This window comes from Lacerta agilis, chromosome 14 (assembly GCF_009819535.1).
Source record: "Lacerta agilis isolate rLacAgi1 chromosome 14, rLacAgi1.pri, whole genome shotgun sequence".
NCBI classification, from domain to species: domain Eukaryota; kingdom Metazoa; phylum Chordata; class Lepidosauria; order Squamata; family Lacertidae; genus Lacerta; species Lacerta agilis.
In genome coordinates this window covers 48,613,399-48,630,151 of record NC_046325.1, presented here as the reverse complement: position 1 = coordinate 48,630,151, position 16,753 = coordinate 48,613,399, and the positions used below count along the sequence as shown (strand labels likewise).

The 16,753-nt window shown below is 43.3% G+C and overlaps 2 protein-coding genes across 2 annotated transcripts; both read right to left on the bottom strand.

Moving 5' to 3' along the window:
* Positions 1-3,413: 3,413 nt before the first annotated feature.
* On the bottom strand, positions 3,414-7,581 carry LOC117059330 (telethonin-like). Its single transcript, XM_033170971.1, has 2 exons — positions 7,145-7,581; positions 3,414-4,474 (listed from the first exon to the last, which is right to left on the bottom strand). Exons 1-2 carry the CDS (start codon positions 7,285-7,287, stop codon positions 4,120-4,122), a joined length of 498 nt encoding a protein of 165 aa, XP_033026862.1. The 5' UTR covers positions 7,288-7,581; the 3' UTR covers positions 3,414-4,119.
* A 3,202-nt stretch (positions 7,582-10,783) lies between these two features.
* Positions 10,784-15,279, bottom strand: LRRC14B (leucine rich repeat containing 14B). The gene is made up of 2 exons (XM_033170836.1): positions 14,294-15,279; positions 10,784-11,569 (listed from the first exon to the last, which is right to left on the bottom strand). The coding sequence occupies exons 1-2, from the start codon at positions 15,262-15,264 to the stop codon at positions 10,924-10,926; spliced, it is 1,617 nt and encodes a 538-aa protein (XP_033026727.1). The 5' UTR covers positions 15,265-15,279; the 3' UTR covers positions 10,784-10,923.
* Between the last annotated feature and the right edge of the window lie 1,474 nt (positions 15,280-16,753).

The following is a 16,753-nucleotide window of genomic DNA, read 5'->3' as shown; positions in this document are numbered from 1 at the left end:
GCAGCAGAATACTTGATCTACAAGTCAAGGTGACTACAAATTATCCTTGTTCAACTCCCAAATCCTTGGCTTGTGGTATACATATTACATGTTGAAGGATTAGGCTAAGATTCTTTATCTAGCCATCTCTCGGTAACATGTATAAATCAATGCCTGCATGCTTAATTAGATTGTGATGGAAAGTTTTGTACTTGCCTTGCGTTAAACAGCTACAGTGAGAAGAAATGGGCACAAGTGCCTTCAACCCCCAAACATCCTGGGATGGTGGCAAGGACAGGCACCACTTCCTGCCTTTTATGACTTAACTGTGTACAAACGAGTCATCTTTCCCTCCTTGCGGCATCTTTCTAAGCATCAGAGCTGTGTCTCTCATTTCCTCTCTGCTCTAGGTTCTTGACTCTTGTGCTTCCTTCTTGATGTTCTGCGAGGATTATCTTTGTCTGTATCTTTGGTCTAATTATTGTGCAAGTTTCCTTTTACTGTAGTTCCTCTGAGTCCTTTTAGCTTCATCCACCAAGAACAGGGTGTTCCTTCTCCCTCCTTCCCTTCTGACCATGTTTTTGTTTAGAGTGTGAGGCGGTTGTCGGGGACTTGGTATATTTTTATGCACGTTCTGGACCTTGTCTATTTTAGTATATCTTTTTGAACAATAACTGACAGCTCTCTGAAAGAAACAGGAATCCGGCAGAAGAAAAGGGCCCAGCCCTATATATTGTTGAAAGTAAACAGGCTCCAAAGTTCTTAGGGAGATCAGGGTTCCCTCTCCCTGTCTCTCTTTTGTTCCTTTTCACTGAGAGGGTTCTGTCCCAAATTTTGCCAAGGGACTGGGCTCTCTGGGCACCAGAGGAGATGGGTACTTGACACCCATCAATTATTTTGTAACCACTTCCTAAGTAATTTTCCTCTGAAGCCAACTAAGGACAGATTCTCAAATGTGGAGCTTCTTTCTTTTACTTTTACAAACGTTGCCTTCTGCTGTGCTGCTCTAAGAGGGGCTTTTGGTGCACTCAAAACAAGCCCTTTGTTGACCTAGGTCTTGGGAAGAGCGGAAGCAGAGAGGGGGTTTAATGTGGAAGGATTCTGTAGAGAAAGGGGCCAGCAGAGAGAAGGCCTTGGATCTTAATCTGGGCTCCCATAACCATAGAGCCAGTCCTAAGAGATAGCAATTCGTTTCTTTTATTGTCCTGTCCAGAGCCTTCTGGATACCTAATCTTCAAGCGTGTATATGTGTACTGCCATGTATTTAACATATTTATGACTTTCAGAAATCTAACTGATTAATTGGTACATTGATTCTGTCAGGATAAGCTGTACCAGTTACCCTACCAGAAGAAAAATGACAACCCAACCATCACTTCTTGTCATATAAGATGTGGTTCTTTTACCAATGAATCAGAAACTGGTTGGCATGTGGTAATCAGAAAGCCATTTTTATGGTGATTTAAAGCACAAATCTAATCCTACAACAGGGAATTCTCAGATAATGTTTATTATTTGTAAGCACTGGTCAACAAAAGCATAATGAAATCAAGCATTTAATGGAAATGTTGTTGTTGTTGTTCAGTCGTTCAGTCGTGTCCGACTCTTCGTGACCCCATGGACCAGAGTACGCCAGGCACGCCTATCCTTCACTGCCTCTCGCAGTTTGGCCAAACTCATGTTAGTAGCTTCAAGAACACTGTCCAACCATCTCATCCTCTGTCGTCCCCTTCTCCTTGTGCCCTCCATCTTTCCCAACATCAGGGTCTTTTCTAGGGATTCTTCTCTTCTCATGAGGTGGCCAAAGTACTGGAGCCTCAACTTCAGGATCTGTCCTTCTAGTGAGTACTCAGGGCTGATTTCTTTGAGAATGGATAGGTTTGATCTTCTTGCAGTCCACGGGACTCTCAAGAGTCTCCTCCAGCACCATAATTCAAAAGCATCAATTCTACGGCGATCAGCCTTCTTTATGGTCCAGCTCTCACTTCCGTACATTACTACTGGGAAAACCATAGCTTTAACTATACGGACTTTTGTCGGCAAGGTGATGTCTTTGCTTTTTAAGATGCTGTCTAGGTTTGTCATTGCTTTTCTCCCAAGAAGCAGGCGTCTTCTGATTTCGTGACTGCTGTCACCATCTGCAGTGATCATGGAACCCAAGAAAGTGAAATCTCTCACTGCCTCCATTTCTTCCCCTTCTATTTGCCAGGAGGTGATGGGACCAGTGGCCATGATCTTAGTTTTTTTGATGTTGAGCTTCAGACCATATTTTGCGCTCTCTTCTTTCACCCTCATTAAAAGGTTCTTCAATTCTTCCTCACTTTCTGCCATCAAGGTAGTATCATCAGCATATCTGAGGTTGTTGATATTTTTTCCGGCAATCTTAATTCCGGCTGGGGATTCATCCAGTCCAGCCTTTCGCATGATGTATTCTGCATATAAGTTAAATAAGCAGGGAGACAATATACAGCCTTGTCATACTCCTTTCCCAATTTTGAACCAATCAGTTGTTCCATATCCAGTTCTAACTGTAGCTTCTTGTCCCACATAGAGATTTCTCAGGAGACGGATGAGGTGATCCGGCACTCCCATTTCTTTAAGTTCCTGTATATGTTTTGAATGTTCCAAAGCCATAATGCCACTATGTGCCAAGCTTAGAGAAATCTTCTTGCAGATATAACTCCATTCAAGATCACTTAACTCCATTCTTATCTTCACTGCAGACTGTATCCTCAGTATTTACCAGTTCATTCAAACATAACACTGTTTCAGTCTCAAAATGTCCTCATTCATCCAGCTCCATCAGTAAAAACAGCAATTCCCAGTTCAGATATACACAATTCACCAGTTGCCCTCATGTAGATTTCTTTGCAATGTTAAAGAGCTTGTTTGATCCCTGGTCTTTCATCTTTTGCCTCACAAGAGACGGTGGCTGAGGTTCCTTTCCCACAGGCGCTGACTCCCTCATCATTTTTAACATCTACCTTCAAATAAAAAATTGCTTTCAAATAGCCATTGTTCTTTATTATCATGGTTAAAGTTATTCACAGCCATGCATTATTCAGAAACAAGACACAATGGGATTTATTTGGAAGCAAATTATATTTTTTAGCTAAAACACTTAAGCACTTCGATGAGTAAGTGGCATATAAATCCTGTTAAATAAATATGTTTAAAAGTGCTGTTGAATTCCATGTGGCTTACTCATGGAAATGTGTAGGGGATTGCTGCTTGCATGTGTGCATTCTGGCTCACATTGCGCTTCAGACCTACCACCCATTGTGGCAAAAACTCACAATTTTTTGTTGTACTCTAACCCTGGTGGTTGTAAAGCGTATAATGCAATAGAAGGGAACAAAATAAAATAACAATAATCTAAAAATGCTAAATATATCTAAAGTCTGAGGAATAATCATTTACGGTATTTATTTTTTGCTTGATTTATTTGACAACCCAGATGCCAGACAATCCCTAGTGTAAACTAGAGAAGTTGCAAATATGCTTTTATTTATACTGTTGGCCACTGTAATGGATCTCTTGTAACAGTCCCCTTTTATCGGCTGCACCCTTAGTCTATGTTTGGCCTGTATACTGGGGCATCTCCTTAGGACTGCTTTAACCTCTGCATCTCATTTTCTTGTAAATACCCTAAGTTCCACAGCCTAATTTTTTGTATATCACAGAATGTTTCTATTTCCAAGCCATCATCCCATGCTGCGTTGATAATGTAATCATCCCACTATGCTTTCTGTTCCTATTTCAGTGCTCTTTCAGCTTGAATAACGATCAGTTCTGTATTTTTTTTATTTTTTTATTTGGAGGAAACCCTTCAGGGATAATGCACACAGTGCTGTGTTTTCTCAGATAAGCAGGCCACTTTCCAAAAGCACCCAGAGATGTGAAGAGCACCAGCGAAACATTTCCCTCAAATGCATCAATGGAATTGTTTGGATTCAGTTTTGATCCACATTGTCATGAGGTCGCTCTTGACTAGGTCAGGGCTAGATGAGGACCCATGTGGAAGGAACTCTTAAAGGTAACACTGAGCTTGAGTGTGGCATTCCTAGCACTATGTAATATTTTTAAAGCCACAAGCTAGAAAGTAATTTGAAAACCCTAGCTAGGATGCAACAAAAGCAATTAATGCATTGTTGGGCACCAGATATTTTGTTGGGGTAGAAGGCTGGAAATCTGGAAACCTGGTTTGGTGGACTGAGGACCTTCTGCCATTTGTCTGATTGCCTCTTTTTCAGAAGCAGAGCCATTTCTGGCTTGACATCCTTCAGGTGCATAATTATGTTTGCTTGGTAATTTGCTTGGTTTAAACAAAGGTACAGGAAGCACATTCTTGTACGGAAGGCGGTACACTTTCATCTTTTCTCCCAGTCTGCCCATCTGTATCTTCAAGCTAGGAGATCTCTGCACAAGAATGGTGTCCTGCTGTTGTTTTTCATATTTCTCACGGTGGAAGCTATTCCATTCCAGCAGCGTTGTCCTGTGGAGAATGTAATTCCAGATTAAACAAGAATACACATGGAGCCCTTTTAAAATTATCATGTAGATTGTTTTACTCTCTTAGGCTATCCTTTCCTTTTTCCTGTTTTCTTTCCTGTTACATTTTCTCTGAAAGATAGCAGTGATGTTACTAGTACAACTCACCTTTGGCAAGCTTGTGACCTAATGGTGGGTTGCAATCTTCCAGTTAAAGAAAAAAATGGCACAGCAGTTACAACCTGAGAGGAAAATGTCAATGGTACAGAACGGGGGTGGGGCTAACATTTTGAGGCTAAGGGCTGCATTGACCAATGGTCAACCCTCCAAGCTCCACATGTCAAAGTGACTGTAATCAATAATTGTATGCATGCATATGTAGACAGATAGATTATAGACACACACACACACAGAGAGAGAGAGAGAGAGAGAGAGAGAGAGAGAGAGAGAGACCCCACACATACAATGGGTATGTGGGTTGAGAGGTCACAAAAACTGCTCAGCATCACAGGATCAGAGCAGGGGACCCGTGAGAGTTGTTAATTTTTGTGTAAAAAATTGACAGATTTGGGATAGACACAAATCTTTTGGTATCAAAGTACTGTATAACAAATGGGGTACCTATGGGAGCAGTCAGTTTAAAATGTTTTAATTTATTGTTTGTTTGTTTGTTCAAAATGAACAAAATTGAGGCGGGAGCCTTGGATGCAGTCAACAAATAAATATATGCTGCTGCTGTTGCTCTTGCTGTCATCTAAATAAAGAAACTTGGCAGGATTTGGAGGACCAAAAAACATTTTGGTATCATAGTGTCACAGCAGGATGCCCCTGGGGACAGTCAGTGCTTTAAAAAAATTACATAACCACCACCACCACAACATCTTTTAATTGAATTTTTTTTAGGGTCCTTGGCATCATGGCTTCATAGCAAGAACCCATAGAAATAATCAATAATTTTTTTAAAAAAAAAATTAGGCCTACCCTTGTTACATGATGTGGGGGTGCCCATCGCTCAGAGCAGTGGAAAGATAACAGTGAAGGCCATGATACAGAGCAGTTTCAGTCTGGGTTCAGACTTGGTTGTGGGACTGAATCAGCCTTGGTGGATAACCTTTATCAGGAGAGGGGCACGGGGAGTCAACCTTCCTCCTTTGACGCAGTCTCTCTATGCCTTTTGATACAATTGACCATGGCACCCCCCTGGACCAGCTTTGTGGGGGCACCATTTTATGGTAGTTCCAATCCTACATGCAAGGTCAGTTCTTCAGTCCCCTGGCATCTGTGTTACAGGGTGCCACAGGGCACTATTTTGTGCTATTTAACATCTATGGGAAGCTCTTGGGAGCTGTCACAAGGGAATTTGGAGCAAAGTGTCATTAGTTACAGTATGTTGATGCAGGCTCTAGAACAGTGTCTGGGTGCAGTAGTGGCTGGATGAGGACCAATATACTGCATTTAAACCCTAGCAACCATATCTGGGAGATGGGCCAGTCACCTGTGCACTGAGCTAAGATGAGGTGGCCCCTGTTTTCCTGGCATTGGTGACCACAGGACTGGATTGTTGCAACGTGCTCTATCTGGGGCTTCCTTTGGGCTTAGTCTGGAAGCTGCCGAAGCTGCAGCTGGCGCAGAATGCAGCGGCTAGGTTGTTGACACATTAACCCTCAGAGAGCTGCCAAATATACTACAAAAACAATTCAAGGTATTCCTTTTAGTTTCAGCATTTAAAACCCCCAAGAACTGGGGACCAGGTTAGCTATATCCCTGGTCAGCAACTGCACTCCTCTGATGGGGCACTGCTGAGAGTACCACATGCTTCAGGGCTGCTCTTAGCTGGGACCAGAAACTGGACATTTGATGTTGCAGCTGCAATACTCTGGAATAAATTGCAAAATTTGGCAGGTGCCCAGCATATTGATGTTTACATGGCTACTAAAGATGCTTTCATTTAAGAAGGTCTTCTCTGAAGCATGACCCCAGTCATTGTCTATTAACTGCAGAATTTTTGTTATTGTAGTACATTGCACAAATAGCTATTTCCTGTCTCACCTATCTGATCTGACACAGGAGACCTGTATTTGCTAATTTTGATTCCAATTTTGCAAAAGTTACTAAACAATGAAAGTGTGACCACCTATTTCCTTGGCTGCTAGTTTACAGGTACTTGCCTCTTAACACTGGCTAATTAAGCAGGAGCTGTAGTCAAATGCATTAATTTGCTTTCATTTTTAAAAAATCATTTCTAGGAAAAAGTCATTTCCCCTGCTTCTCCCCAGTAAAAAAAGTCCATTATGCTTCACAAACAGCTTTATTCCTGGGTGACTCTCATTAGTTTCTTCCTTCAGATCTTTGGAAAAACTGAATCAATTGCTAAGAGAAGCAACACAAATTCTGGCAAGTTTATCATCACTAGAAAGATTAAACCATCTCTAAATTCTTAACTATAAAATCATAACTTTTAAACTATCACTGAATGTTTAATGTCATGCATTAAGATTCTGCCCCACACCCTTTCCCTTCCTTACCCTGCCCAGTTGATACTCAGTTTGATTTTAGTACAAAAAAGTTGAAATATGCTGATAAAAACCACATCAAACCCACTGTATAAATAAAAAAATGTTATATCCATAAAGTAAGATAATGCTTAAAAAGTACAAGAATGATGGGCTTATACCTCTCTTGCCGCCTTATTTCCATAGTCAGATCCTCCCAAAGCATAGAGAAATTTTCCTTCTTGGCAACATTTCTCTCTTCTACATCACAGTTAAGAATGTTGACTTGTAGCGTATCAGGGCTTCTTAGCAAAGGAGTCCTCATAGCAAAAAATGTATTTTATCACAATGGATAATCCAAATGCTTTCTTGATTAAAGGCTCAACTTGCTTAATTTTTTGATCTCTGTTTTGTTATGTGAGTTCAGTTTGGATTACCACTGCTTAAGTATTTTGGTGCTCCTATTTTTATGTTCATGAATCACTTGGGGGATGATATGGTGGATAAACTGGCAAGCAGAATCCTCTGAAGCATTTAGAATCTGTGCTGGATGCTAAGGTCTTTTAGTAACTTACTGAAAAGGGACATGACATGTGGCTCAAGACTACTTGACTGGCGCCTACATTTTTCCTGTGCAGTCTGGAGTTTTCAAAATCCAATCCAGACTACTTGGTAGGCATGAAAGCAGGACAACCATGGTTAGCTGAATTAACTTCTGGAGCAATGCTTTATGCATGATAATTGCCTCCACGTATAGCTCTGGTGGCAATAGTGCTTTACTCACTAAGCAAAATCAATAATTGCTTCCTATAATTCAGGCTATATACCATTATAGAAACCATTGCCCACACAGCACTAAAACAGGCTATAAACAATAGAAACACACACTCCTCAAAATGGAATAAGCTCCCTTGGAAGGTGGAAGACTCTTTCCGTGGAGGGTTTTAAGGCAGGAGTTGGATAGCTATCTGTCGGGGATTCTTTAGCTGTGATTCCTGCATTGCAGGGGTTCATAGAATCCTAGAATCCTACTGGCCAGGGGTACCAACTGAATTTTTTGGTCTGGTATACTGTATGTGGATTGGGTCCCCTGCTGCACTCAGAAAGGGAGACATTTTTGTCATATGCAAATTTATACCATCTTTTGCAGGTGTGGTTGGAGTACCAAAAAACAAATCGGATCATTCAACAATATTAAGATGTCTGACAGACAGTATATCAACACGTGAATCTTTCTCCATAATTATAGTTCCATACTAGAAAAGGCTTGCCCTGTTTAATATCGGTCTACTACCTAGCTGCTAAAAGGTCTAAACCACAGAGCCTAGGGCTTGCCGATCGGAAAGTCGGAGGTTTGAATCCCCGCGATGGGGTGAGCTCCTGTTGCTCTGTCCCAGCTCCTGCCAACCTAGCAGTTCAAAAGCACACAGTGCAAGTAGATAAATAGGTACTGCTCCGGCGGGAAGGTAATAGGCGTTTCCGTGTGATGCTCTGGTTCACCAGAAGCGGCTTAGTCATGCTGGACACATGACCCGGAAGCTGTACACCGGCTCCCTTGGCCAGTAAAGCGAGATGAGCTCCGCAACCCCAGAGTCATCCACGACTGGACCTAATGGCAAAAGAGCCCTGCTCTCCTCCAATGCCAACCCTAAACCATGCAAAGAACTAAAGTTTAATGAGCTGTAAATGAGTTATGCCTCTGGTCTTTCATCAGCTGATCTTAGGGCTGGCAGTACTCCAATAATACAAGACCAGGTGTAGTATTTCAGATGGAGGGGGGCAAATGTCATTTAAGATTTATAGCAATTTTGTTCAGCTGCTCATGCTGTGATAAATTCAACATTCAAGTAGTTAAAAAGCAAGCAGTGCTCCACTTGTTGTGGTTATTTATTAAGACATTTTTGCAAACCACTCTGAGGGATTGGGGGGTTTATTTTACAATCAAGTGCTATAAAAATTTATGAAATCAATAAAGTAAATAAATAATGCATATTTTTCCCCGTATGAAGACCTTCACAGGTGCAGGGTTAGCAACCGCTACCCTAAACGGAGCAACTGCTGCTGACTTCAGTCAAGGAGGAGAAGAGTGGAAACAACACAATAAACTAAAATGCTAGAAATTCAGCAGTGGCAATTCATTGTTTGATGCCATGTTTCAAAAGTATCCTCTCAGTTAACAATGTATACCAATAACTCAGGAGGCCCTCAGTGAGGGTCTAATTCTGCACATACCTATAAATCCACCACTGCTTCTTCCTTCCTTCCTTCCTTCCTCCCTCCCAGCCCTAGAGATTCCTTTTTCCTCCCCAAGCAGATACAGTCAAGATATAGTCTGTTGTGGCGTCTACTGTAGGCCTGGGCAACTTGTGACCCATTATTTACAGTAGCCCATTCAGGGGCAGTTCATCATCCCATTTCACCACTGGACATCTGTGGTAGATCATTGGTAGATCATGGGCTCCCCCCAAAGAAGCTGAACAACTGTGGCTCCCCTAAAAAAAGCTCAACATTTTACCTCCCTGAAAAAACTCAACAACTTTGACCTGAACCCCCCCAAAAATTTTTAACTCTGTGAGTTGATCACAGTCTCTTGGGAGTTGGCCACCCCTGGCATATGGAATAATGCATTTGCTTTTTCCTGTAAGACCAATTGCAGTCGTTAACAGTCGTCAACAGGTTTCCCACACCCATCAGCCAATCACCCATTCCCACCACCCTTCTGAGTAATACCCCTCCCCACTCTCTCACTGTATATAAGGGTCTGGTGACTTCTGTTTCAGTGTATCTGAAGAAGTATGCATGACCACGAAAGCTCATACCAAGAACAAACTTAGTTGGTCTCTAAGGTGCTACTGGAAGGGATTTTTTTTTTTTTTTGCTAGCTTCTAAAATGCTTCTAGAGAATTGTTTCATTTCTGCTGTTAGCCTTGGCTAGTTGGCTACCCATTTGATTCAAAGGATACCAGAGTAATGTACCCAACACCACAAAGTGAGCCAGTGACAGAGAGGAGGTCCTCTTGTGTGCTTGTTTTCTAGAGGTACGAATATATGGAGGTTGTGGCCAATGGACTCACTGGGAAGAAAATGTGCAGGCAATATTCTACCCAAAGGGTGATGCAGCCTAAAGGGTTTAGCTACTAGCACAACCAACTCCTCCTCACAAACCACAACCTCCTCTCACGGAGAAGACATGAACAGGAACTATCAGCATTTGTGGTGGACAAGGCGATCTATTGAAGGCTACAAGCCATGAGAGCGATGCTCTGCCACAACAGCTAAAGGCCGCAGTGCTTCTGAAGGCCAGTTGATGGAAAGCACAGGAAGGGAGAGGGCTGTTCTTGTGCTCAGATACAGCTGGCAGGTTTCTCAGAGGTATCTGACCGGCCACTATGAGAACAGGGTGCTGAACGAGATGGGCCATTGGTGTGATCCAGCAGACTCATGTTTCTTAAGCATCAGAAACAAATGGCATGAGCATGTATAAAGTTCACCTGCCTCACCAACGAAGAACCCGCTGTATTTCATAAGGTTTCAAGTTGCTGCTCCATATAATGGGCTGCAACTCTTCATGTACAAAGCACACCCGCTGAGGAAGAGGAAGGGAACAACTTGCTGCTTTCTATGGCGACTTGTAGTCATTCCTTACAGATGAAACAGGTGATGGTGTGTGGAAGGTTAGTGGGTTGCACAACATGGGTATAGCCAGGGGGCGGGCAATTGCCTCCCCCCCATAAGTAATTCCATCAAAGGAGGTTCTGTCCTCTCTCAACATAAAGCCTCCCCCCCAAAAAAAATCCTGGCTACGCCCATATTGCACACCCTCACTGGGCTTGCTCAGGAGACTACCGTGGTAGCAGAATATACCCTAAATGTGTTTTCTAAATTATTCCAATAAATGAATGCTTTTATTTGATTAATGGATTTGAGTAGCACTGTTTGGTTCAGCAGGTTTCTTCAGACTTCAGTTCATCTCCTGAAGAGCCTTGTTGAAGCTTTCTAGGGCATCCCTGAAAGACTTCAGCAAAGTGGCTCCAAGCTCATTGCCCGTTTCCTGTATTGCTGCATCATATCCCCCAAAGATGGGCGTAGAGGCCTTTATGTCCTCTCTCTTCGCCTGCAGTAAAATCATGTTAAGTTCCTCAGCTATTCTCTCATATTTTTGGTGATCAAATTTCGAAAGATCAGCTTCACCAATTGGGTAACTGATGTCATTTGCATAACAGTCTCTTGGGACTGGGAATTCAATGTATCTGAGTCTTGGGAAATCAATGAAAATGTTGAAAAGGCACTTCAATGATCGAGAAGATAGAGGATTTCCAAGAAATTTCAGCTCCTCTAGTTTCCGACAGGGGACCAACCCCAAAATCAGCATGTTTATGTGAGTGTCCTGAATGTTGCATTCCTCAAGGACGAGATTCTTCAGTGTGTAGGAGGAACGGTTCAGAAGTTTGAAGAAGGTGGATGGGTAAAGGTCACCCACGTCATGTCCGCTGATGTCAAGGACTTCCAGGGAGCTGGAATGAAGGCTGTTGGCTAAATAGGCCATGTCCACGTGGTTTAAAGAGCAGTTGGAAACATCCAGCACTTTCAGCGGGGTTTTCAGTGGGCTGGAAAGTTAAATATTAAAACAAAGTAAACAATTACATAATTCAGTTGCATTGGGTACTGAATAGGTTTGTGAACTATGGGTGCAAGTGCATCATAATGGAGGAATGACACATTGTTGGTTTCAGTGGGACTTGTTCTCGGAAAAATAAGAGGAAGGATTATAGCCACGGTTGAGCATGGATACAAAATTATGGACTTACTGGGTTGAAAGATATCTCCAACCCTTTGGCACTGAGCTAGGCTAGGCTATTCCTAAATCACCCTTAATTGTTTAGTTAACAGATTAAAACTGTTAGGATCAAATCAGAATATCTCCTTCAAACAACAAGAGAAACCAGTGGGAGGGCAGTAAACCAGAGAACCAAGCTGCTGCGGGGGGGGGGGGGTGCGGTTGGGAGGAGACCTTCTTCTAACACTATGAATCATTAGAAAGTTAATGCTCAATCATCTCTCAGCTAAACCTGCACCCACTTTGAAAGGTAAAACCCACTGGCTGAGGGGAGGAGTTACCTCATTGTGGCTCGGGTCAGGTGCCAAAATGCCTTGGGGGGTCCCTGATGTTGAGAATGAATAAAGACTATGCGTTTTGCGTATCCAAAGTATTTTGTAAATGACACACAGTACATTTTAGTGGCAGGAGACATATGCACAAGTTCCCTTGAAACTGTTCCATATGTGAAACACAAAACATTTTGTGTACAAGCCACTACTCCATGTTCCCCTTCCATTTGTTCAGTGGTGTGGCAGCTCTGGGTGGCCAGAAGAGAGGGTTTCCGCCTTTCTGGTGGTCTCCTACAAGATCCCACAGGAGGATGCATGGCTCAGGTGGGCTGGGCACCTGGAAACTTAAAAGTCTCCATTGCTCTTCAGCTGTGGTCACCAACTTCCTTCCCTTTTCTCCTGCAGTAATAGTGCTTCTCTGGACTCTTGTGTCACTGGTTGTCAGAGCTGGAAAGGCATTTTGCTCTCAAACAAAGTTGGCTCTGGATTGGGAGGTTCTTACTGTTCCCTGATTGCCAGTGTCATTCTCCATTAAAAAAAAAGTAAGGTAAAAGACCCCTGACAGTTAAGTCCAGTCGCGAACGACTCTGGGGTTGCGGCACTCATCTCGCTTTACTGGCCGAGGGAGCCAGCGTTTGTCCGCAGTTTTTCCAGGTCATGTGGCCAGCATGACTAAGCCGCTTCTGGCAAACCAGAGCAGCGCACGGAAACGCCGTTTACCTTCCCGTCAGAGCGGTACCTATTTATCTACTTGCACTTTGACGTGCTTTCGAAGTGCTAGGTGGGCAGGAGCTGGGACCAAGCAACGGGAGCTCACCCCGTCGCAGGGATTAGAACCGTCGACCTTCCGATCAGCAAGCCCTAGGCTCAGTGGTTTAGACCACAGCGCCACCCACCCCTTGTTCTCCATTAAGTGTCTGTAATTGTATCACTACTTTGAGCAAAATGGCATTCAGCAGGATGAAACATAAAGGGGGATCCCCATTAGGGGGTGGGCGGGGCAGGGAATGCACAAGCCACACCCCTAGCTTAGAAGGGCCCCAGCCTTGTGCCAGTTCTCCCCACCCCCACCCCCAGTTGCCTAGTTGGCCTTCACCACATTAAGATATAACATTGTTCAACTCCCAGGGGTGTGTGGCTGCAGTGGGTGCTCCCCAAACAATTAACCTTCCAACAGCAAGGGTTGAGTGGAATGGGGTCTAGTCCTTGTGCCACTTCCCTTGCCACCCCTGCTTATTGTTGCTGTTGTCTCGAAAGACAATGAACCTGTTTCATCCCACCCAAGTGTGTGTGCTGTTGTGATTCCTGCCACTCTCATGAGGCGTATAATGCAACCGCTGTACAAAGAGCAAGGTGGGTTGTGTTTTTTTTTTGCTAGTATTATTCTTCAAGTGGTTCTCTGATTTTTTTGGGGGGGGGGGGAGGGAAAAATGTGGCCAGGGCATGCCTCTGCTCAGAGCAATTTGTTTCCAGAAAATGTGAGGGCAGTATGCTCTGAAAGGTTGGTTAAAAATCTTTTAAACAAATTTAAAAATAATGTTAGAGCCTAAAACCACCAAGAATGGCACTGGCACCCACATTTGCAAATATTTATTTTGCAGCAAAAAATACATCATGGAGGATGATCTCAGGTTCAATTCCTGAATCTTCAGTTAGATGGGATACAGGAAAGCAGAACTGTAAAAAGTCCTTCCTTTGGACTTACTGGTAGACAGAGTAAAGGTAAAGGTAAAGGGACCCCTGACCATTAGGTCCAGTTGTGTCTGACTCTGGGGTTGCAGTGCTCATCTCACATTACTGGCCAAGGGAGCCGGCGTACAGCTTCCGGGTCATGTGGCCAGCATGACTAAGCCACTTCTGGCGAACCAGAGCAGCGCATGGAAATGCCGTTTACCTTCCCGCTGGAGCAGTACCTATTTATCTACTTGCACCTTGACGTGCTTTTGAACTGCTAGGTGGGCAGGAGCAGGGACCAAGCAACGGGAGCTCACCCCGTCGCGAGGATTCGAACCGCCGACCTTCTGATCGGCAAGCCCTAGGCTCAGTGGTTTAGACCACAGCGCCACCCGCATCCCTGGTAGACAGAGTAGACAATGCTAAATTAGATAAGCATCGGCATGACAATTAAAGAAAGCTTCATATGCTTTCCCTTTTTAATACGTTACATATTATTCTTAAATATTGTCTCAATTGTGTCACCAGCAAGATCTGGAGCTCATTACCTGAGTAGTTTTCGTATCCTTCCTGTGAGTGTGGAAAATGCTAGGCTCAGCTCAGTCAATTGAGTCATCTGGCTTAACTTTTCTCCAATTCCTACAAGAATGGCCTCATCCTCTGGGGTGAACCTTCGTACATCGAACGTCCTAGCTGGGAGTGTGAGCGACGTCAGCTGAGGAAAGTGGACGTTATTAAAGAGCATGTGCAAATGTTCCATTTCCAACCGAACATTGTGGACTATTTCAAATTTGAGCAGCAAAGAGGGATCTGTAAGCTTTATGATGTAGAAGAGCTTCCGCAGGGCTAGGTTGTCCACTCGGAAGGATGCACAGCGAATTTTTAGTGGGCAATGGCACCTCATAAGCAAGGCCTGGACAACCAGCTCATAACTTCGTTCAGTAACAAAGACATCAGTAAGAACGTCAACTGAAATCTCAAACACATCTGGATTGAACTGCAGCCTTTGCATTTCAACAAGCAGATCATAGCAGATCTTCGACAGCAGCTCTGTCCTGGCCCAGCGTCCCATTGTTTTCCTACAGTTGCAGAGCTGAACCTCAACATCCTTTAGGCCTGTTAAGTCCACCAGTTTGAGTCTCTTTGCATATGGAGATGTACAATTCAGCACATAGTCTCTAAGGCCAGTTAGGCAACTGGTCAAGCACACTGAGCAGGCTCTGCTACTGATGTCTTCTTGGTGGTCTGTTGTCTTCCCCAACAGTTTTCCAATGTTAAGTTCCTTCAGTGGCCAGTTTGCCACCAAATCGTGAAGAACTTCCCCTTGTTCCTGTAAGTAACTTGCCTTAAAAAGAAGAGGGAAAAGGTTGTGTGCAACACTGCCAATATTTCCTTTTATCAGCTCTCTGTTGGACACCAAAGCCCCAGCACTCAGGAACCGTAGAGAGTGCATTGCTGCCTTTTGATTCCTTCTGTTATACTGGATCTGTTCTAACAGAGGTTCTCTCTTGCTTGTCATTCTCTATTTTTAGCTGCAGCTGCTGCTGAGGGGCGTCCGTGACATGTATTTGGAAGGTAAGAGGAGCAGTCATCTGCTGACCTTGTTTCTATTTTGGTATCAGACACTTATCTGACACCTCTTTTCAATTGTCCAACTTTTATTAATTGACAAAGGCATAGCTGTGTTAGTCTGTTGCACTATAAACAAAAGAGTATTGTCATACCTCAAGGACCACAGAATAGAATGTAGCCTGAAGTTCATTGATATGATCCAGTGTGTTCAGTTGCAAATGATGTTTGTTTTCATTTTGTAGGGTGAGTATGATAGTCTGAGGGATGCCTGATTAAAAATCCTGGGTTGTGATTTTTTCTTTGATGAGTCTGAACAAATGCAGCTGTGAACAATGAATTTTGTGGTGTGTTCTGGGTGGAAGCTGGAAATATGGCAGTATGTGTATTGGTCAATAGATTTCCTGTGTAAGGTGATGCTTATAGGTCTGCTATAAGCTTGCACAATAGGGTGCTGAATGAACCTCTTGGGTACACTGGTCATTGAAGTTTTGATGGAAATGCTCGTGTCTCTTGTCTGAGTCCAGATAATAGTGGTGCCATCAATGTAACTCGCAGAGGTTGTGATGCTGAAAGGTTTCGTCTCAGTTTCCTCTGTGCAATCCAGCCTTCACCAACCTAGCTGGACAGGTTGGCAAAAGTTGAATATTATAGAGTCATACCTCTGGTTGCGTTCGCTGCAGGTTGCGTTCGTCACAGGATACGAACGTGGCAAACCTGGAAGTACCGGAACGGGTTACTTCCAGGTTCAGCACTTTGTGCATGTGCAGAAGCGCCAAATCGCACCGCGCACATGCGCAGATTCGGTGCTTCGGGTTGTGCTTTTTCCATGTTGCGAGCGGGCCTCTGGAATGGATCCTGTTCGCAACCAGAGGTACCACTTTATTATTATTATTATTATTATTATTATTATTATTATTATTATTATTATTATTATTATTATTCATTACCTGTCCTTCACCATAAGGTCCCAGAGTGGGTTACAACAATTAACATACATATTAAAGCAAAATTATGACACAATACTATATTAAACATAACAATGACAGATCCATGATGATAACTGGTCCAACTTTCTCAGCCTAATTATTATGTTAGTATTGTTTCTGAAGCTGTGGGTGGCTTTTTTGCAATACAAATTGCATACAGGTGGCCTCATCCAGATTGGGACTGTACTGCAGGGGTGGGGGCGGGGTGGGGGCAAAGGATTAAAGGTCCCTAAATCCCATCCTGAAGTTCCAATCTGGATTGGGTCCTCACATTGGCAATTTGTGCTCTAGACTATGTTTGTATGTAGTTTGGCCCTAAGAAGACAAACAGATATTTATATAAATAAAATGCCTGTATTCTGATACAGTCATACCTCGGGTTACAGACGCTTCAGGTTGCATGTTTTCTGAAGTACCAGAACGGGTTACTTCTGGGTTTCAGCACTCACG